This window comes from Styela clava, chromosome 1, assembly GCF_964204865.1.
Source record: "Styela clava chromosome 1, kaStyClav1.hap1.2, whole genome shotgun sequence".
In the NCBI taxonomy this organism is placed as follows: Eukaryota; Metazoa; Chordata; class Ascidiacea; order Stolidobranchia; family Styelidae; genus Styela; species Styela clava.
In genome coordinates, this window is record NC_135250.1 from 19,166,165 (window position 1) to 19,188,711 (window position 22,547).

General features: G+C 37.5%; 1 protein-coding gene and 1 long non-coding RNA gene across 2 annotated transcripts; both read left to right on the top strand.

Annotated features, from left to right (window-relative positions):
* The first annotated feature begins 12,364 nt into the window (after positions 1-12,364).
* Positions 12,365-18,820, top strand: LOC120348613 (uncharacterized). Its single transcript, XM_078111359.1, has 6 exons — positions 12,365-12,743; positions 13,318-13,548; positions 14,510-14,704; positions 15,088-15,297; positions 15,947-16,052; positions 17,383-18,820. Exons 2-6 carry the CDS (start codon positions 13,341-13,343, stop codon positions 18,059-18,061), a joined length of 1,398 nt encoding a protein of 465 aa, XP_077967485.1. The 5' UTR covers positions 12,365-12,743; positions 13,318-13,340; the 3' UTR covers positions 18,062-18,820.
* A 1,622-nt stretch (positions 18,821-20,442) lies between these two features.
* Positions 20,443-21,729, top strand: LOC144421130 (uncharacterized). Its single transcript, XR_013474983.1, has 3 exons — positions 20,443-20,673; positions 20,841-21,001; positions 21,219-21,729. It is a non-coding gene; the product is annotated as an uncharacterized LOC144421130 (long non-coding RNA).
* Positions 21,730-22,547: the final 818 nt, after the last annotated feature.

Genomic DNA, 22,547 nt, shown 5'->3' on the forward strand with positions numbered 1-22,547 from the left:
TTGACAAAAATAGGTCCAAGGCATGGCCTATTCAAAGAATGAAAAATGATATTTTGTATGCAATAGAACACACCAAGGAGATGCAGAAAGTATTCACTCCTCGCTTGCCCATTATCTTTTGTGAATTTTTGTGTTATTCACGGTGTTTTACAATTGCAAATATATTATTTATGTCAATATTTCTTGGAATATCACGCCATCTTAGGTAAACGACAAGGCAGCCTCACTGTGTCATACGATGTGATAGTATGACCATACCCACATGGTGCGCAGCCAGGATTTTCAAAAAGGGGGGAGGGAGTCTACATCGGAAATTCTCTTCTGAAACAGACCCCGCGATTACGCGCCCGGCGTATAATGACTTTTCTGTCATGAAAAAAATATTCATCAATCCATGACAACTACGCGAATCTAAGATGTCTTTCTATATCAATTTAATTCTGTTCAACGTAACACGCGTCTTCTTACGACGGGATAAAGAATTACTACTCTGAAATAGTTATTTTGCCCAATGCACGACATTGAGGGGGCGAAAATACATACTAAACGACCTTTGATCTGAAAACATACTGATTAGAAACCACGTAATGAAAGATGGCATCACTGCACGTTTTGAAATTAGTTGCAAATGCAAAAAAGTGTCTTTTCCGTCTTTCAGCTTGACGTACGAAGCATTGGTTGCGGTGTTAGGAACCGCGCTCAGATTTCGGACAAAAAAAATATATATAATTTTATATGACACCGGATTTCGAAATAGACTCAGTATTAACAAGGAAAATTGGCGATTCCGACGAATACAAAATTTCTGGCTCAGGAAAATTGGATTCCAACTAAAAATATATATATAATATGCCAATCACCGACTTCGCAACACGAGACACAGCCGTCATTCCCTTGATTTGATCACATGAAATAATAGTGGTGCGTCAGTAGGTAACAGTGGCGCGGGAAGGGGATTCGGGGTCGCCGTGGATCTATGGACATAAAAATAGGAGATGAACTGACGGTTTATATTTAGTTATAATCTTAAGATATGATATAAAATCCCATATAGTACAATTTAATTTATACCAATAAAAATACATATACTAGTAAATCAAAAATACATATTCATCGCCTCGAAATCCCCGCGGTCGCCGCGTCATTACTCTAAAATACCACGGCAATCCGTACATATAATAACGTGTGGTGAACTACTCGATTATATATTGTTTTGATCCGTATTTTTGCCATTTTGCGAATTCGACAAATTTGAGCTGTACTTGCAACATTGACTCCGCTCCATAGCAATGCTGCCTTTCAGGTTATTTTAAAGATATGCTCGTTTGAGAAATCCCTAAATCTGCTATAAAATCTCATTTTAGAACTATAAAATTGATTGAGTATACTTCAGATTATTTATCTTATATAAGCTTGTATATTTTCAACACGATAAGTTCCGCGCACAATTGACTGTTTCGTTTTCAGTGACGGTACGGTTTCCAACGCCAACCAAACATAATGTGTGAAATTTCCCGATTAACAATGCCTAGAGCAGGGGTCCGCAACTACTTTTTAGCGCGACCCAAAAAATTTTTTTTTAACTTCTCGCGACCCAAGCATTTGGTAAACATGTAATTAGTTATCGATTCTAAGACTATTGTCGACACTAACATTTTTCTTGCACAAAATTATATGAAACTTATCACATAAATTGTGAATAATAGCGTTTATTATGACTAATGCAAATTATAAGCTTTGTGTATAATACACAACATACCAAATCGAGATTTAATTTGGGAGACGGCAACTCGAAGATATTTTACTACCTCTAGCCTTGATCTGTAATTGTATTTTATGAAAACGCTGATAGGCGGGAAAAATGTATTGTTTTTTAATGAATTTTTGATGCTTTGCTGTAAGATACACGTGAAACCAATCTTTATACATTATTCGCTGGCATTCCGCTTATATGTATGGTTTAAGTGATGTATTTCTATCCGATGAGGGAGAGAAGAGAGTGATCCGTACGGAGGCTCAGGGCTCCGCGAGCTATTCGTTCACTTAAAAAACTGACTTGGTTAATTTTGTATCTGTGATGAAGCATTGTCATTAATAAAATTTGACGACGGTGGTGTCGAAATGTGGTAGTGATTCAAATATAACATTATCTATAACTAAGGGCGCAGCAGCCGTGGTTTTCTAAAAGAGAGGGGGTTCAGAATAGAAAATTTCCGAGCAACACTCATCGCTCAATCCATGGCCGACCCGAGAATTTAAAATGTCATATCAATTCTATTGTGTTCATCGTTGCTCGCCTTTGAGTTAACTAATATACTACGGCAACCATGAAATACTTGTAAAACCGTATACTAGCAATGAATGGATTGAAATCGTATTTTTGAGTTGCTCTTTCAGCACTTAGAATTATCGCAATGTTTCGTTGTTAAGGGAGAGTTTGCAGTTATGAAGCCAATTATATTTGATACCTTCATATCGAATTGGGTCTATGAATAAATGTATCAGTGATTTCTAGATGCAGTGATGGGACAAATATCGGCCGACTCAGTAAAATGATCAAACTTTCATTAACCCTAGGGTTTCCCCTTCAACCTCTTTCTCTTCGAGTCATTGCACTATCTCCCTCAACTTTTCTTTCTTCTATCCACTGCACTATCTGCCTCAAATTTCCCACCCTCGATCCACTGTCCGACCTCTCTCAACTTACTTATCTTCGACCCACGACGCTAGACCAGTCAGCACCTAACCTAACGGCGCTACAATCACGATACGATCGTCAAAATGAACTCTACCATCTTGCAACCAACTTCAATGTGTTATACTGGTCGAGTATGCCAATGAGATGATACAATCGTACGTCGATGAGCCTATAATTGATTATAATTAGAGAATTGGCAACAGAACGTAGAAAAGTTGATGCTGAGCGCAAATGGTTTAATGACGTTGACAATATTCAAATGATCAGTCTTCGGGCACTGCTTGAAATTTCTGGGTGAAAAATGTGATTCATTGGCCATTCCTTTGGTTTTTAACTTTCTAAAATACGTGCTACCCGCCAATGATTTGCAACCTTTAATTTTGGCCCGAAAACGACAAAAGTTTGCCGACCCCTGGTTTAGACTTTAGAGCCAGTGAAGTTACACAGTCATCCCAACTCAAATCCTCGACCCACTGCCCTTATCTCCCCTCCACTTTCCTATTATCGATCCTCTGCCCTGGCTCCCTCGCCTCTGCTCCACCTTCCTATCCTTGACCCACCGCCCTATCTCGCTCAACCTTCCTATCCTCGACCCAATGTCCTATTACCCTCAACCTTCCTATCCCCTTCAACCTCTTTCTCCTCGAGTCATTGCACTATCTCCCTTAACTTTTCTTTCCTCTATCCACTGCACTATCTGCCTCAAATCTCCCACCCTCGATCCACTGTCCGACCTCTCTCAACTTACTTATCTTCGACCAACGACGCTACACCACTCAGCACCTAACCTAACGGCGCTAAAATCACGACACGATCGTCAAAATGAACTCTACCATCTTGCAACCAACTTCAATGTGTTATACTGGTCGAGTATGCCAATGATATGATACAATCGTACGTCGACAAAACATGATTGACGGCATTCGTAAATGTAGGCTGGAATCCCAATTGGTAATCAATAACCATAATAAGTGGCTTAAAAATGTGCTACTAATTAAGCTACTCATGGCACCGGGTTTGAGGTGACTGTTTTTAAAATTTTGAAAGGCCATTCGATTTCCACATACCTGAGTTCATTTTTAGAAACTCATTCAAAGTTGCCTGTATTTCTGTGCAAGGCAAAACGATGAAGAAATAATCAAATAGTTGCACGCTTAGTCATTTTCAACGAATGTTCTGCCATATTCTGTTGTATATACAGATTTCTTTTACGTGACTGAGAAGGCTGAAAAGTCAAAAACAGTCAAAAATATAAGTCGCTCAGTGAGTGTAATCCCTTCCAAACTATTTTTAAGCCATGAAATGTTTTGTCGTAGCTAGCGTTGCAACTCCCCCTTAGTTCAGTGTATAGTCCCAAAATTCAGCTTATCTTATCTGCAACTTAATGAAGTTGCAAAGGACGCAATTAGCACGTAATCTTCGGCATCGCTTTTACTATAAAATGTTGAAGAGAAATACTTTATACGGACCAGAGCACTATTGCTTATTTCGGATCAGCATCATATTGTCACAAGATTCACGACATGGCCAATTAATAAGGGCATAAAACGGCTTGTTGAAACTAAGAAAACCGCTGTTCCCAACAAAAAACCACCAGTAGCCCAAGTAGTAAAATATTTTTAAACTACCAATTAAGGTTATTGTTTACTATTTAATATTCCAGCCTACATATACGAATGCTGTCAATCATGTTTTGTCGACGTACGATTGAATCATCTCATTGGCATACACGACCAGTATAACCCATGGCAGTTGGTCGCAAGATAGTAAGGTTCACTGTGGCGATCGGGTCGTGAATAAAGCGCCGTTAGGTCAGGTACCGAATAGTATAGCACCGTAGGTCAAAGATAGGTAAGTCGTGGCAGATAGAGCAGTGGGTCCGACGATAGGTAGGTTGAGTGGAATAGGGCAGTAGGTCCATAAGAGGGAGGTTAAGGGAGATAAAGCGGTGGATCGAGGATGCGAAAGTTGGGGAGATATAGCAGTGGGTCGAGGATAAGGAGATAGCGTAGTGGGTCGAGGATAGGAAGGTTGAGGGAGATAGGGTAGTTGGTCGAAGACAGGATATTTGAGGGAGATACTATAACCTAACAAATATATAATTCACAAGCACTCGTTTAATGAGCCTATAATTGATTATAATTAGAGAATTGGCAACAGAACGTAGAAAAGTTGATGCTGAGCGCAAATGGTTTAATGACGTTGACAATATTCAAATGATCAGTATTCGGGCACTACTTGAAATTTCTGGGTGAAAAATGTGATTCGTTGGCCATTCCTTTGGTTTTTAACTTTCTAAAACACGTGCTACCCGCCAATGATTTGCAACCTTTAATTTTGGCCCGCAAACGACATAGGTTTGCCGACCCCTGGTTTAGACTTTGGAGCCAGTGAAGGTATACAGTCATCCCAACTCAAATCCTGGACCCACTGCCCTATCTCCCCTCCACTTTCCTATTCTCGATCCTCTGCCCTGGCTCCCTCGCCTCTGCTCCACCTTCCTATCCTTGACCCACCGCCCTATCTCGCTCAACCTTCCTATCCTCGACCCAATGTCCTATTACCCCCAACCTTCCTATCCCCTTCAACCTCTTTCTCCTCGAGTCATTGCACTATCTCCCTCAATTTTCTTTCCTCTATCCACTGGACTATCTGCCTCAAATCTCCCACCCTCGATCAACTGTCCGACCTCTCTCAACTTACTTATCTTCGACCCACGACGCTACACCACTCAGCACCTAACCTAACGGCGCTACAATCACGACACGATCGTCAAAATGAACTCTACCATCTTGCAACCAACTTCAATGTGTTATACTGGTCGAGTATGCCAATGAGATGATACAATCGTACGTCGACAAAACATGATTGACGGCATTCGTAAATGTAGGCAGGAATCTCAATTGGTAATCAATAACCATAATTAGTGGCTTAAAAATGTGCTACTAATTAAGCTACTCATGGCACCGGGTTTGAGGTGACTGTTTTTAAAATTTTGAAAGGTCATTCGATTTCCACATACCTGAGTTCATTTTTAGAAACTCATTCAAAGTTGCCTGTATTTCTGTGCAAGGCAAAACGATGAGGAAATAATCAAATAGTTGCACGCTCAGTCATTTTCAACGAATGATCTGCCATATTCTGTTGTATATACAAATTTCTTTTACGTGACTGAGAAGGCTGAAAAGTCAAAAATATAAGTCGCTCAGTGAGTGTAATCCCTTCCAAACTATTTTTGAGCCATGAAATGTTTTGTCGTAGCTAGCGCTGCAACTGCCCTTTAGTTCAGCGTATAGTCCCAAAATTGAGCTTATCTTATATGCAACTTAATGAAGTTGCAAAGGACGCAGTTAGCACGTAATCTCCGGCATCGCTTTTACTATAAAATGTTGAAGAAAAAAATTTATACCGATCAGAGCACTATTGCTTATTTCGGATCAGCATCATATTGTCACGAGACTCACGATATGGCCAATTATTAAGGGCATAAAACGGCTTGTTGAAACTAAGAAAACTGCTATTCCCAACAAAAAACCATCAGTAGCCCAATTAGTAAAACATTTTTATACTACCAATTAAGGTTATTGTTTACTATTTAATATTCCAGCCTACATATACGAATGCTGTCAATCATGTTTCGTCGACGTACGATGGAATTATCTCATTGGCATACACGACCAGTATAACCCATGGCAGTTGGTCGCAAGATAGTAAAGTTCACTGTGGCGATCGGGTCGTGAATAAAGCGCCTTTAGGTCAGGTACCGAATAGTATAGCACCGTAGGTCAAAGATAGCTAAGCTGTGGAAGATAGGGTAGTGGGTCCGAGGATAGGTAGGTCTATTATTGTTTACTATTTAGTATTCCAGCCTACATATACGAATGCTGTCAATCATGTTTTGTCGACGTACGATTGAATCATCTCATTGGCATACCCGACCAGTATAACCCATGTCAGTTGGTCGCAAGATAGTAGAGCTCAGTGTGGCGATCAGGTCGTGAATAAAGCGCCGTTAGGTCAGGTACCGAATAGTATAGCACCGTAGGTCAAAGATAGGTAAGTTGTGGCAGATAGGGCAGTGGGTCCGAGGATAGGTAGGTTAAGGGGAATAGGGCAGTAGGTGGAGAAGAGAGAGGTTGAGGGAGATAAAGCGGTGGTTCGAGGATGCCAAAGTTGGGGAGATATAGCAGTGGGTCGAGGATAGGAAGGTTGAGGGAGATAGGGCAGTGGGTCGAAGACAGGAAAGTTGAGGGAGATAGTATAACCTATCAAGTATATAATTCACAATCACTCGTTTAATGAGCCTATAATTGATTAGAATTAGAGAAATGGCAACAGAACGTAGAAAAGTTGATGCTGAGCGCAAATGGTTTAATGACGCTGACAATATTCAAATGATCAGTCTTCGGGCACTGCTTGAAATTTCTGTGTGAAAAATGTGATTCGTTGGCCATTCCTTCGGTTTTTAACTTTCTAAAATACGTGCTACCCGCCAATGATTTGCAACCTTTAATTTTGGCCCGCAAACGAAAAAAGTTTGCCGACCCCTGGTTTAGACTTTAGAGCCAGTGAAGTTATACAATCATCCCAACTCAAATCCTCGACCCACTGCCCTATCTCCCCTCCACTTTCCTATTCTCGATCCTCTGCTCCACCTCTCTCAACCTTCCTATCCTTGACCCACCGCCCTATCTCCCTCAACCTTCCTATCCTCGACCCACTGTCCTATTTCCCCCAACCTTCCTATACCCTTCAACCTCTTTCTCCTCGAGTCATTGCACTATTCCCTCAACTTTTCTTTCCTCTATCCACTGCACTATCTGCCTCAAATTTCTCACCCTCGATCCACTGTCCAACCTCTCTCAACTTACTTATCTTCGACCCACGACGCTACACCACTCAGCACCTAACCTAACGGCGCTACAATCACGACACGATTGTCAAAATGAACTCTACCATCTTGCAACCAACTTCAATGTGTTATACTGGTCGAGTATGCCAATGAGATGATACAATCGTACGTCGACAAAACATGATTGACGGCATTCGTATATGTAGGCTGGAATATTAAATAGTAAACAATAACCTTAATTGGTAGTTTAAAAATGTTTTACTAATTAAGCTACTCATGGCATCGGGTTTGAAGTGACTGTTTTTAAAATTTTGAAAGGCTATTCGATTTCCACTCACCTGAGAAACTCATTCAATGTTGCCTGTATTTCTGTGCAAGTCAATCATGTTTTGTCGACGTACGATTGAATCATCTCATTGGCATACACGACCAGTATAACCCATGGCAGTTGGTCGCGAGATAGTAAAGTTCAGTGTGGCGATCGGTTCGAAAATAAAGCGCCGTTACGTCAGGTACCGAATAGTATAGCACCGTAGGTCAAAGATAGGTAAGTTGTGGCAGATAGGGCAGTGGGTCCGAGGATAGGCAGGTTGAGGGGAATAGGGCAGTAGGTCGAGAAGAGAGAGGTTGAGGGAGATAGAGCAGTTGGTCGAGGATAGGAAGTTTGAGGGAGATAGGGCAGTGGGTCGAGGACAGTAAAGTTGAGGGAGGTCGAGGACAATTTTAGGTGTCTTTAACGGAGAACCCAAAGTCTACGTAGTAGGATATAACAATGCGAACAACTAAGTAACGAATGTTTCCCCGATTTTTGATCTCTTGAATTCTTCCTCTTTACACTCTACCATTGCAAAATTATTGGTACTTTTCATTTCAAGAATGGTTTTGCGAGTTTAGGACTTATATTTACCAAAACACAACTAAAATCTAACAAATAACACGCGAAAACCGACAAAACGAGCTAATATCACAACCACGAAAGGCTGTCTGTCTGAATGGCAAAAGTATCTGAGCGCTTCTGAAACGTTTATTGTTACTTCAATTTTGCACTTATTCTGATTGGCCAATGTTACGGCAGTAAATAAGGAAGTGTATACTCGGGGAAACATTCATAATTATAATCAGAGATTTATAAAGTTGTTATACATAATTACGCTGCACAGACGCGATGCTCGTATTTATGGAAAATTTAAATTGTTTCGCGACCCAGAGCGGAGGGCTTCGCGACCCAATTAGACTGCACTGGAGTACACCGAGCACGATTTGCCTGATATTTGATAGGTAAACTTTCCAGAGAAGAAGGATTACATACCAAAGAGTTATGGAATGAAGTACTTTGCAAAGTAAGAGTAATAAACTGCAAAAAAATGTAACTATATGGAGGGAGAAAGCAACTATCAGGAAAAGGAAATTTCGGAAGTTGATTTGTGTAAATTGCAAGTAACTTTATCGATTTTGTATATTTTTGTATGAATATAACATAAATTTAATATACAGGTATGTAAAAAATGTCTTGAGTGTTTATATCTTTGGCCCGTATTCGATAATGAAGAATTTTTTTTGGTGGAGGACTAATCAGTTTAGTGAATTGACAAAAATAGGTCCAAGGCATGGCCTATTCAAAGAATGAAAAATGATATTTTGTATGCAAAAGAACACACCAAGGAGATGCAGAAAGTATTCACTCCTCGCTTGCCAATTATCTTCTGTGAATTTTTGTGTTATTCACTGTGTTTTACAATTTATGTCTTATGTCAATATTTCTTGGAATATCACGCCATCTTAGGTAAACGAAAAGGCAGCCTCACTGTGTCATACGATTAAGCCGTCTTATCATCGCTTTAGCAGTTTCAACGACCGTTTTAGTGATTTAACATATTGTTAAGGAAGTTGAAGTAATTTTTTCAGGCTCTCGCTGGACTTTGTTAATTACGGACATTACATATTCGTGATGATAGGGGTGCAAGATGTGATAGTATGACCATACCCACATGGTGCGCAGCCAGGATTTTCAAAAGGGGGGGAGGGAGTCTACATCGGAAATTCTCTTCTGAAACAGACCCCGCGATTACGCGCCCGGCGTATAATGACTTTTCTGTCATGAAAAAAATATTCATCAATCCATGACAGTAACAGTGGCGCGGGAAGGGGATTCGGGGTCGCCGTGGATCTATGGACATAAAAATATCAAAAATAAATCAAAAATACATATTCATCGCCTCGAAATCCCCGCGGAACGGATTCTGAAACAGTCGCCGCATCATTACTCTAGAACAGCGTTTCCCAACTGTGTTCCGCGGAACACTAGTGTTCCGCGATCGTCTCCAAAGTGTTCCGTGGGAAAGGAATCAAAAATACGTCTAAAATGGTCGCCAAGGCTATCTATGGAACGTGAAGTTGTCGCACAAGTGACCGTTCGATATCTCGTCAGCGCCGGCCTAAAATGGACTAACTAGGGTGGGGTAGTGATATTTTCGTTAACCTTCGGCCTAGCCTGTTGACTGTTAAGTTCATTATCAGTAATCAGTTTACAGCAATCCTTTTGATTTTGCTATAGGCGAACAAGTAGGTCTAAAGCAGGGGTCGGCAAACTACGGCCCGCGGGCCAGATACGGCCCGCGGAACAATATAATCCGACCCGCAACGCTTCACTCAAATATATTAACAAAACAACTGTAATGACGATTATATTCTTTACGTAACAGAATTTGTTTTAAGACACTAAATTATATTATAACTTAACAAGTATATAATTCACTATCACTCGTTTAATGAGCCTATAAATTGATTATGATTAGATAAATGGTAACAGAATGTAAAAAAGTTAATGCTGAGTGCAAATGGTTAAATGACGCAGAAAATATTCAAATGATCAGTCTTCGCGCTGCTTAAAATTTAACTGAAATCTGTGTGACAAAATGTGATTCATTAGCCATTCCCTCGGTTTTTAACGTTCTAGAAATATGTGCAGCCCGCCAATGACTTGCGACCCTAAATTTTTGAAGTAAGTTATGTCTCAAATTTACAATAAATTGGGATCTGGTCCTATTACACTGGCTTAGGATGCAACAGAATTAAAAAAAGGAACAGTTTCTTTATTCAAATTTGAACACAATATTTTTTTGCTACATTCAGAATTCCCAACAAAGGTTCAAAATATATTGCAACAACATGTAAACACAATTCAAATTTTCCAACCAAACATGCTTAGCAAAAATACACTTTGTTTGAACTTTAGTACAGCTCTTTCTGTGGTTGTATCATATTCATAACCATCTGAAATATATTGAGAAAAACATACATGATAAATAAGGTGCAATGCAAATTTTTGAATATAATACCTATGCAGAACAGCGAACGAATGTATAAAAATTGAGCTGATTTTAGGAATAAACGCTTTTACAGTCGTGATGAATTGATTTTGCTTTATCAAATACGACATAGCTCATTCTTAATTTTCTATTAGCCTGCTTAAATAATCACCTTTAGACATGTGTGTTCACATGTTACAGCTTGAATATGTTTCTGTTCCCTGGATTTTTGATGGCACGCAATGGCCCGGCTCACATTCGTTAGTTGGAGGCAATAAGTTCACTGAGACTGTTTCCCTGTTTCACAGACCGATATAAACTTCATCATTGTTCATGTTTTTTATGTAAATATTATATAGGTATTACTGTAATATATAGAATCGAAAAAGGCAATGAACATTATATATGTTAAACAACCATGTCATATCAGTATTTAAGAAACTTCGTGTCATTTGCTGTACATACTGAAATATATAATATAATATATGATTGTCTGAAATCAACATGTTTTGTTATTTCATCATTGGAGTCTTTTGACCCAATGCTATATTTGAAAGGTGTGTCGTACTCTATTTTGTGAAGCAACAGCTCAAACTCGCGTATGAAAAGCGATAGAGCCGCGTCCCCTCAAAGTAAGGTAAAAGTAGTATCTGGCAGCCGTCACGGTCCGATGGTTGGTTTGAAAGTTGGTAATGGACCTCTCCCCGAGCATCGACTTCCTTGTTTACATTGTGACATTGGCCAATCAGCAAGATGCAAAAAGTGACGTAACAATGTTCCCTTTTCGCATCCGCTCACACTCTTTTCTTACTCAGACAGATTTTTAAGCGTGGTCGTAAACATTATCTCATTTTCGCGTTTTTGAACTCTATTCGTCAGTTTTCAGTTGTGTTTTGGAAACTTAAATATAAATCAGATAATTCAATGATCACTCTGTCTTCCTAGGAGTTTTAATTTAATTGCAGTAATAAAAAATTAGTGTAGAAATAGCTGTGATAGACCAGGCTAAAATTCTTTACCGGTACTTTTAAAAAAACAGATTGTTGTATGCGATGAATCATAATGATGGTTTGCAACACATACCCCATTTACAGGCGCCAACTCGCAAAAGCACTCTTAAAATAGCCCCGAAAATTTTGCAATGGTATAGGAAGAAATTTTCGGGTGTCAAAGGTCGGGGAAAGGTCCATGCATCGTGCGTCAAGCTAAAAAAACGGAACACTTTTTTACAAACTGATCTTAAAACGTGCAGTGATGCTATCTTTTATTACGTGGTTTCTAATGAGTATGTTTCCAGATCAAAGGTCGTTTAGTATGTATTTTCGCCCCCTCAATGTCGTGAATTGGACAAAATACCGGTGGAAATATTACACGTAGCCCAAAGTAGAGCTGCACAAGTGTCGATTGTGGAGTCGTTTATGTTGGTATTTTGCAGTCGTGAGGCCTTTACCAGACAATCGAGTCAAAGCGCCCACAGATAGAAACTAATGCATTGTATTTGTCGCTGTGTTGGCTACATATACAAGAGGAATATTGACTATGTTACCGGCATGTCTGTCACGAAGTTCTGACGTTTATTGCTATTTCGTCGCACATCGAAATATATTGGAAGCAGTCAGTCTTTTGTTATCGGACGGTCAACGGAAGTACTGCTTAATGACGCACTTTGCGTCATATGACTGGACCCACGTTGTTAACTTCATTTCCTTTCATTGTCTTAATTTTACTTCGGTTGCCAGCTTCGACTAATGCAAATGGGTTTTGACGCAAGTGGGTTACGGCGAAAGAAATGATAGTATCTACTACTAGTTATTACCAAAAAGGAAGAGCTGTCAACACCTAGCCCACTACCGCTAGTTGTTTCGCTTGGCCATCAAACATCAGGGTGATTTTTTTTAAAGTCGGTTAGAAGCTGTAGTCGTAGAATTGCGGTTTATATCAGTCCGTAGAATATTTTCATGAAATTGAAAAAAATAATTTAGGAAATATTCTGACAAAAAATATGCCTTTATGAAATATTGCACTGACGCAGCGAATTACAATTGCAAGTATATATTTGCTTCAAAGATTTGAAGAGAAGTCTGATCATAGATTGTACGCTATCTGATTTTTTCGGCAGTTGAGAAATGGCAGTGTTAGTCTGGCCAGCCAAAGCCAAATTTATAAACTTTTACTTCTTTGAATCAAATTTTGATTATAATAAATGCTTGAACAAATATATTAAAAAATTGTATTCAAACCTCAAATGTATGTACGTATGTTTATTTGACTCAAATATGTAACAGTATCTGCATAATAATCAAACAGTATAACAGAGACGGGATACATGTTCAAGACCTTACTGGCCTAAGACGCAGACGTGCGACATGCATTCCTAACAAGTATACCTGAAGTGTTGACTGAAATGGCTGTATGTATTGTTGCGAATTTACACTTGTTACACATTGTTCTTGTTTCAGCTGCTAGAGTTTTTATTGTGAGAATGGGAAATGAATGCTCCGTGATACGAGGTGGTAATACAGAAGCTACATTATCATCATTGACCGGAACCATAGCTTCCGCTACTAACTACGACGATGATGAAGAATGCAAATGGTCATTCAATCCAAACGGGCTGCAAACGGACGTCATGACCATTGCCGTGACGTCAACAAATGTTGAATGTGATAAAGCATCTTTCAAAATACATGGTACTCGAATTAAACCTCACACATTTCTTCGTTTTTTAGATCTAATAAAATTTTTGGCACCAGATGTTTTAAAGTTTAAAATTATTTGTGGAAGAGAATAATTCTTCAACCCGTAATCGTGATATTTTAGCAAACCGAAATTCGAGATTTTCAAATATACAAAATATGAAAACCGATATCCATTTACTTATAAATAACACGTTTTTATTCAAAATAACTGCAAAACATAGATTATCAATCGTTTAAAACGTGTAGGAAAGATTTCTTGCTATCGACTATAGTAGGTCGAAAAAAATTCGCTTCGTTGACTAGGTCTTATTTTAAGGGGAGGGCTTATATTAAAATGATTTTCAAAATTCAGGCTAGGTCTTATTTCCAACAGGGTAGATCTTATTTTCGGGGAAACATGGTAGTTACCATAGCAAGGGTTATGATTACTCTAACTTCCCAGTTGCAATCAATACAAAAGTCAATACAACCAATTTATTATTGATGTCTTGCAGTATTGAAATTACCGTGTTAACTTATTAGAAAATCTTGTCACAAATATAAAAGTAAAAATTTATATATATATATATCCGATGATAATATTCTGGCATGACGTAATGTCATAAAACTGGTTTCAAATAATCATAATCAAAAGCAAGTATTTAATTGACAATGACTTCATTTTCTGGTACCCCCCGCCCATAGGTTTCCGTCCCTCTACACAACTTGATGTAAAGTAGGCAAACAAAATTAGTTACCATATTGGTATACATTCTTCTGGAGCGCCAATTTTTTTAATCTACAGTAATTTCTTGACCACGCCACCCCTAAATTGGTTACGTCTTTTATTATTGGTAAAATTGAAACGCAAAATAGTTAAAACGCGTATCCGGCGTTAGAAGCTGTTTACATTAAAATTGTGGTATTGGTTATTATTAATACTTTTGACCTGGTTTATCGTATCTTTTTTCAGGAAATCAATACTGTGACAAGACCAATTCATTTTGTTTAATATTCGACCGTGGAAACTGCAATGGAAATTACAATCCGCACCAATGCCATATTACAAATATTGATTCATTTCCTTCCATTCAATTTCGAGGCAAAGACGATGCGAGAAACAAGGGATTTTCTTTGACATATACTTTTACAAACTGTGATAAACTGAGTTAGTATTTTATATATGTATTTAAATGTTTACAATTTTAATGTTTTTGGCATGCTATGCTTATAAACAAATCGTATAATGCATGCAATATGTATTATAGATATTTTAGTCATTAATTGCCCAAGCTAAATGATAATTAGCAAAAAAAAAATAGGAAATCATTCAGAACAATCAAAATGGGCAAGGTTTTATATTCATTCTAGTATATAAATCGTCGTTGATTTGATAAAGCTGTTCCCAAATGACTTCAGAAATTTGCATATCCTTAAATTGACCTACACGTCTGGCTACTGGGGTGTTTTTGTGTGCTTATCATTGGGAAATACCACTATATGATTTGTATCTTGTGTACTTTAATTTTTCTACAATTTACATTTTAACAGCTGAACCGACAACAACTACGGCGTATATACCGACAACTACTTTTACTTCTACGGAAGATGACTCCACAGCGCTTGGAACATTCACTCAATCTTTGACAAGCATAAAACCGTTAAATTTCACCTCACAATATTTTGAACACAACACCTCTGTTATTACCTCACAACCTGAAACAACAATTGGAATTGAACCTACAACGGCATCATCTACAGGTAATCTGAAATATATATAACACCAGAGATTATTCCATTACGTATCATCAATATAGCAGTGCGGTATCTAGAAATGAAAAAGTGGGTATGGTTATTGAAAAATAATGAAAATTGATCAGAAACGAATAATACGCTTTGTCCAATGCAAATTTCAAATTCTAATTGACGCATCCTCTGAATCTCTTCCTATGTCGAATTTCACTTTACCTTTGTAGCTTTTTGAGTCGTTTCAATTTTATATTCACTTTTTCCAATAAAATTCGATCTGCATTTGTTACGATTCCACTACGTTTTCGTTAAATTACACGGAAGCTGTTGTTCAGGTTACGTTATCATTTATATCCTGAGACCTCTCGTCCGTTACCAGTCCATCTCGTGCATGGGAATATATATCTATACCTATAGATATTCGTTCCAGGTGCATTGGTATGAGATCATGTCAAAGGTAGTACCTCCGATTGAACCTCATGTGTTCAAACCGGAAACTTTATATTTGTGTGACCTCGAGTATATTGTCTGTACGTTATTAATAAAATGTAAATAGTTTCCGCCATTAAAGGAACTAGTGACAGGCAGTGGTGCAGATGGGAAATATTGCTTCGTCATTAAAATTAGGCCTACTAACGGTTCTTTTCATCTAATGTTTCAGGATCGACAATCGTCGCAGGCCAATTGAATATTATTGTAATACTGCTACCGATACTGATTGTCATATTTCTTCTCGCTTTTATTCTACTAATAGTTTTATGTATGAGGTAAGTTGATAAATATCTCAAAACTCAAGAAATCGGACACTTTTGGACACTTACGGCTTTGATTCAAATCCTACCCTTTAAAACTTGCGCAAAGCATGATCAGAATTACGGGCGAACACTATAATTCCAAACTTTACTGGAATTATATAAATTTACGGTGGTGCATTGAGTGCTAACAAATGCCGTTTGGCCCGAGACATGAAGCATCTTAAGGCAATACGATCAGGAAAACAGCTATGGACAATGATTCCCACACAACCGAAGTTCATGGAAAAAGCACACAAAAATTTATTTGTCAAATACCAAACCATGTTCTATTTAATGATAAAAGTACATGCTTCACATCAAAACGGCTGGAATGGCTTATTTTGTTATTACTTATCGATCTTGATCGGTAAGTATGTTGATAGGTATTTGTCTGTTTGTCTGTATGCCTGTGTGTTAGATGCACGCGATATCTCACGAAAGCGAGGTTCAATCTGCTCCGAAGTTTGCATGTGCATTCATCTTAGCTCGGATCAGAAGCCTATTGATTTTGGATGGATTATGTCGTATAATTAGCGAGTTATTAATTAATTAGTGATGGGACACACGGTGTCACTATGGAGTAAGACCACTGTTTTGGGAGATCCCCTAACCTTCGATCGATAATTCTTCGGTTTCCAACCGAATTCTAGTTGTTATATTGTCTTTGAAGTATAAATGATTACACACCCGACTATCACAAAATCCATCTTGTTGGTCGGTATTATATTAATTTGTTGTATGTTCACATTTGTTGCTGTGAATGCAAACGTAGATGTATAAAACAAAGTACGACATTTCGGCGAATTAGGTTGTGTAGCTACAACGTAAATATTGAATGCATGACTATACGGTAATTATATATTCCTCAAAACCGCATACCATACATACATTTGCATCTGTTATACACAAGTGTTTCTTGATTGAAACCACACATTCATAATATCCAACAAGAGAGCTATGCTCAAATATATAGACACGTAGCGCCACCCGATGGCAATAATTTTGATGACGTCATAGCGGGAAAAAAAGTAATACCCTTCTGGAGAAAAATTTTATCTTTAACCACTGAAAATTTCAAAGCAATTGGTCCAGTATTCGAAGCGAAAAGCGATTTTTTAAAAATGATGGAGACAAATAACGATAACAACAAAATTTTGAAACGATCGTTATGTCCACTAAACGTGTCCAATAAGACTTCCGCATACAGTTAGACAATAGACTACATGTAAAATACTGGGTGAGAAATTGTGGTGGCCTGTGGTATTTAATTGTGGTATCTAAAATTATATATGTACAATTTTAGACGACGAACGGCAAAGAAATATTTGAACAATACACCTCATTTGACCACCACTATAGGCGAGGATTACGTCGCAGCCGATGACATCATAAATGGTCAACGTAACACTACAATGGATTTCGACCAATCGTATGAAACTATTCCGCAAGGGAGATCACAACCAGACATAGTTCCGATATATTCTGTAGTGGAGAAATCTCCTGGCGTCGTAGATTCGAGTCAAAGTTACGAAACAATAACATTCCCGAATAAGAATGTTGAAGTAAACAATCCCACATTCAAAAATATGCAGAACCATGTCTCTCGGCCGACTGCGGTGTATTCTGTCGTACGCAAGAAACCAAAATCTTCAGGCCGCAATATTATCATCAGTAGCCACATACCGGATACCATCGTAGAGTCCAACAACGAAAATCAATACGTAGCTGCCGGTGACGTCTTAGATAAATTGGCCGAGCAGTCTTATGAAGAAGTTGCCATCGGAACGGCACGAGAAAATCACTCAGCATTCGACAAACCTGAATTGTATTCTGTTGTCACTCCCATGCCAAAAAATGCTATAGACGAGGAAGGAGTCACATACGACAATCCATCGTTCATGGAGGATGAGTACAAGAGTATCGATGGTGGTAACACAGATAATTTTTCAGATTCTGTATATAATAGATTATCCAGATGTTGATTATATTTTTTCTAGATGCTTATTTTTAATAATGAAATAATTTGGGAAACCCATTTTATTTACACTGTACTAGGGCTGGGCGTTTCGAATCGAATGATAAATTATTCGAATAGGTTCAGACGCATATTTCGAATTGCCGACATTTTTTGTCCGCCAGAGGTCGAGGTGAATTTCTCATTTTTTTTCTTATGAAGCCCTATTTTTACAATGCACTGGCATATGAATCTTTTTTTCCAGTGAGTTGTCAATGGAACATTTCCGTTTATGTGTGGACTCTTAACGAATTGCCTGAGTAAAGTATATTTACTATATTTTAAGTAATGTGTCTGGGGCACCCATTACAATAAAAAGTAACGTACAATTACACATCTTCCAAGTATTCGAGATTTGAAAATATTATTCCATTTGATTTTGAAATCAAGGTATTAAGGTCGTATTTTTTGTAAATAAATACATCTTTGAGCGCTGAGCGCATATCAGACCTTTTATTGTTCCCAACATTTGCAGTTGTTTCACTTGATCGTCGAGATATCTGCGATTTTATTATTAAAAATATGCACTTCATCTTGTCGTATGCAGTGGCGTATCTGGGGTATGGCAGCCATGCCTCGTGCCACGGACGCCGTTTGGATTGGGACGCAAAACGAGCGAAACGTTTTCATCGTCAAATGTTTCAATAAAATAATTTCGATTTGGAAATAATTGAAACTTGTATTTTTACCTAAGTAATAAATCTTCTCAAGTTAACAGCTGTCGTTAAAATTTTTTAACCGAGGTTCAAGTAAGCGCATTTCTAAATTTGGCATGGGCGCCATTTTACGTAGATAACGAGACTGGTCCTATATACCTTGGTAAATGGTAATCGCACTTGCACCGCGTAGGCATGACAAAATCATATCGCACGATCCTAGACCATTAACTAGTTTCTGTGTGACTGCCTGCACCCTGATTCATCGCAATAACTTGGTTTTCAAACCGATTTTCGTTGGGCGTAAATTTGGCTTTGCATTTCATTGTAATGCAATTCTGGTTAAGCAGAAGAAACGGGGCCATTTTCATTTCTTACACATATATTACGAAAAAAGTTTCTCTGCTTATTACAGCTGCTCTGAGAATACTTCATTACTTTTATGTCAGTCATCGAGAGCCAACGCGATGTTATGATACCTTTGAATAGGTAGAATACAAAAGAGCTTTGTTGATGTCATATGTTTCCATATATATCTCATTGAGCCTTATCGAACTGAACAATGCTCGGCACACTCGACGACCAAGCGACTATTGTAATCTTAGGTAAAGGTCGATTTATGTCAAATAATGGGCGGTTTTTGGTAGATTTCGTCGATATAAAGTGTCATATAGTAAACAGATATGAATCGGGCAGAATAAATGAATTGCAAAAAGCTTGTAAAGCCATAACCTCCTCTATCAATAGCAATATAAAATTATTCAGTTTTTCTATGGCATATATATTGTTTCAGCTCTTTTGTATCATTTAGTTAGACCCACGTTGATCTTTTGTATGTTCGTATGTGTATAACGTTATAAAGAAGTCATACGAAGAATGCACACCAGCGAAGTTTGTGCTATAAGAATGTTACATCACGAGTATTGCGTACAGAGATGCAAGGTTTACTTCAGAGTACAGCATTATGGAAAGACAAACCCTTCAATCCTCGCTGCCGGTACATTTTGTAGTGTCGTCAAGATTATCATGAAACAGTAATTCCTTTAATTAAACATTCCCTAATACAGAATACGTAAAGTTGATCTTGGTCATATTGCTAGCTTTTTGACGTGAATGGTACACAGTCTATTATTTTCAGAAATAACCGTATTTCCCGGCGAATAAGTCGCTTTTCTAGACCTAAATTTTTAGCCTGATTTTAGGGGGGTGGTCTTCTTAGGCGAGTATGATAATTTCCATTTTTTTGGTGTCGCCGTATTATGTATTAGGTAATGTTCTTTTTCGGTGGACGCAATCGCGAGTTGAACACAACTAGATTAAAATTTAAAGACAGTTTAAATTCCCATAGTTATTATGGATTGAATATTACGCTACAAGAAAACGTCATTATAGCCTATTTTAACAAATGCCCAAACGCGGCGACCGCTCAAAAGGCATTGATGGTAATTTGAGATTCCGGTGTTGATGCGATTTTACTACCCCGACTTATTGGCAGTTTATATGCAAAAACCCATTTTTTCAGGTTTAAATACGGGCCTCTTCTTATTAACCGGGTAGACTTATTCGCCGGGAAATACGGTATTTATCAAGACCCTACAGGTGTCACAATTACTCCGGTGTCTATAAACCTTGTTTTGGCCTGAAATGCCAGACGAATAATATATATATATATATCACAAGAGTGGTTTAGTGAAATAGACTGTTTATTTCATTTAGGTTCATTTTAAATTCCAGTTAAAATTCATCAAGTTCTTAAAATACATTTCGAGTAGATTATAAAGTGGATTATAAGTACTACAGAAATCTGAAACAATGGCAGCAATGCACTGGGAAGCTCGAAGAAAACAGGGCGTTCTAGAAAGATCTTTGGCAGCCAGAGAGAAGATTTTCAATTTCAAGAAAGCCTGTACTCCGGTATTAACTGGTTAGTATGTTTAATATTTTTGGAATTGTATCAGTATTTGTTGTGGGCAATACCCATTTGTCTCATGGAAATATTTAATGTCTGTATTGACTACATATTTCACATTACAAGAGGGACCGGACCCCCTCGCTCCGCTGCCATTATAACGTCTTTTTCTATTTAAAAAGACCACAACAGCCCAAGTACCACTTCACCAGGCCTCCGACAATACAGACCTCGCTCTATGCTTCCCGACACACGACGAAGTCAGAACGATATTGAACTTCGACAAGCGTTACATCAAGAACAACGAAATCAGTTTTCAGCTAAAATCCCGTATCGATATAGCGTAAGTATTTATATTCGTAAATGTACCATCACCATCATATAACTGCATCTGCGACATTGGCTTATAATATTCAATATTTTTGAAATAAATCCTAATCAAACTGAATTTGAACACGTAAATATTTTTTTGAACATATCGCTTTGTTATTATTTTTTAAGTATAATTTATATTTCGGGGTGAAATTAACAAATTTTGTTATATTATTTTTTTTTGCCAGTCAACTAATTACACACAACAATGGTGAAGACGACGATTCGAACAATCAGACGTTACGCAATACTGTTAAAACAAAGAACAAAGCTAATTTGAATTTAAAACTACAGTAATAAAACTTTTACATTACGTAGCTGGATTGAACTAGGATGCTTTTATTGACTATTCGTGTAAAAAAATGAAAAATATGTTGTTACCGGTAACGAAACGGCATATTCAGTTTGTCATCGAAAATGATTATGTTAATTATTGTTATGTAGCTCGTTATCACATATTTTGCCAAAATAGGATATTTTACTTAATGTTTACTTTTTGACTTGTTATTGAATTTTCATATTTACCAATAAACTTCGCTTAAACTTATTTAATAATCTGATATCGTTGTTGCTTGGAAACATGGAATAGGTTCTCGAGATGATGAGATGGCATTATAAGTCACGTAAGCTAATATAGGAAAGGGGAAAAGTTCCTTTATTTTTAGGGTTTTTGTATGCTCACTAATGCTCAGTATTATTCACAATATTGAAGAGATGCGACAATACAACATGTATTACGTATAGTGAGTGACTAATACTGGTTACTAATACTACGCGTTTCCTCATTTTGTGAAGGGCACATGAGAATTTGGATAATTCGAACTTTCCAGTAAAACAAATTCAATTGTTAACGTACTGACTGCGCTACTAAACTATAATGTTGTTCTTATGTCAATATTTCGTATTACGAAATACCTTTATAAGATCAGAATTTGATGGGAAATATTTGAATTCGATGTTTTCAAACTATAAAACCATTACAATAACTGATTTTGAACTTTAACTTCAGGGTTATTTACCTAAAATTGAATCCATTTAAATAATTTATCTCAACTTATCTTAATTTATAATAGAGTGATAAAAATATATTGTTTTTAAACAAAACCAAATTTTTTTGTTCACACAAGTTATCTTTTGATTTTCGGCTACTAGTGCAATTATTCCCAAAGAAAGTTTATTTTGAAATGAAAATATCTCCTAAATTACTTCTTTTTAATATTTTTTCATTTCACTAGCATCTTGAAGATCGGTGTTTCATTGAAAATTACGTTGTTCCTGATCGGAGCGAATGACACGAATAATCGTCGTATAGCAAAATTAAATAAAGGACGGATAGTAAAAGATTAGCATATCAACGAAGGGTTCAATAAATTGTATTACAAATGCACAACTCAAACTTCACACAAATTAAACATCCATAAACTATGAAAACGATAAATATTACGAAATAGTACATAAATATGTCAGCTTGATTTATGGATCCATGAGCAATATGAATATTATTAAACAAAAGTACT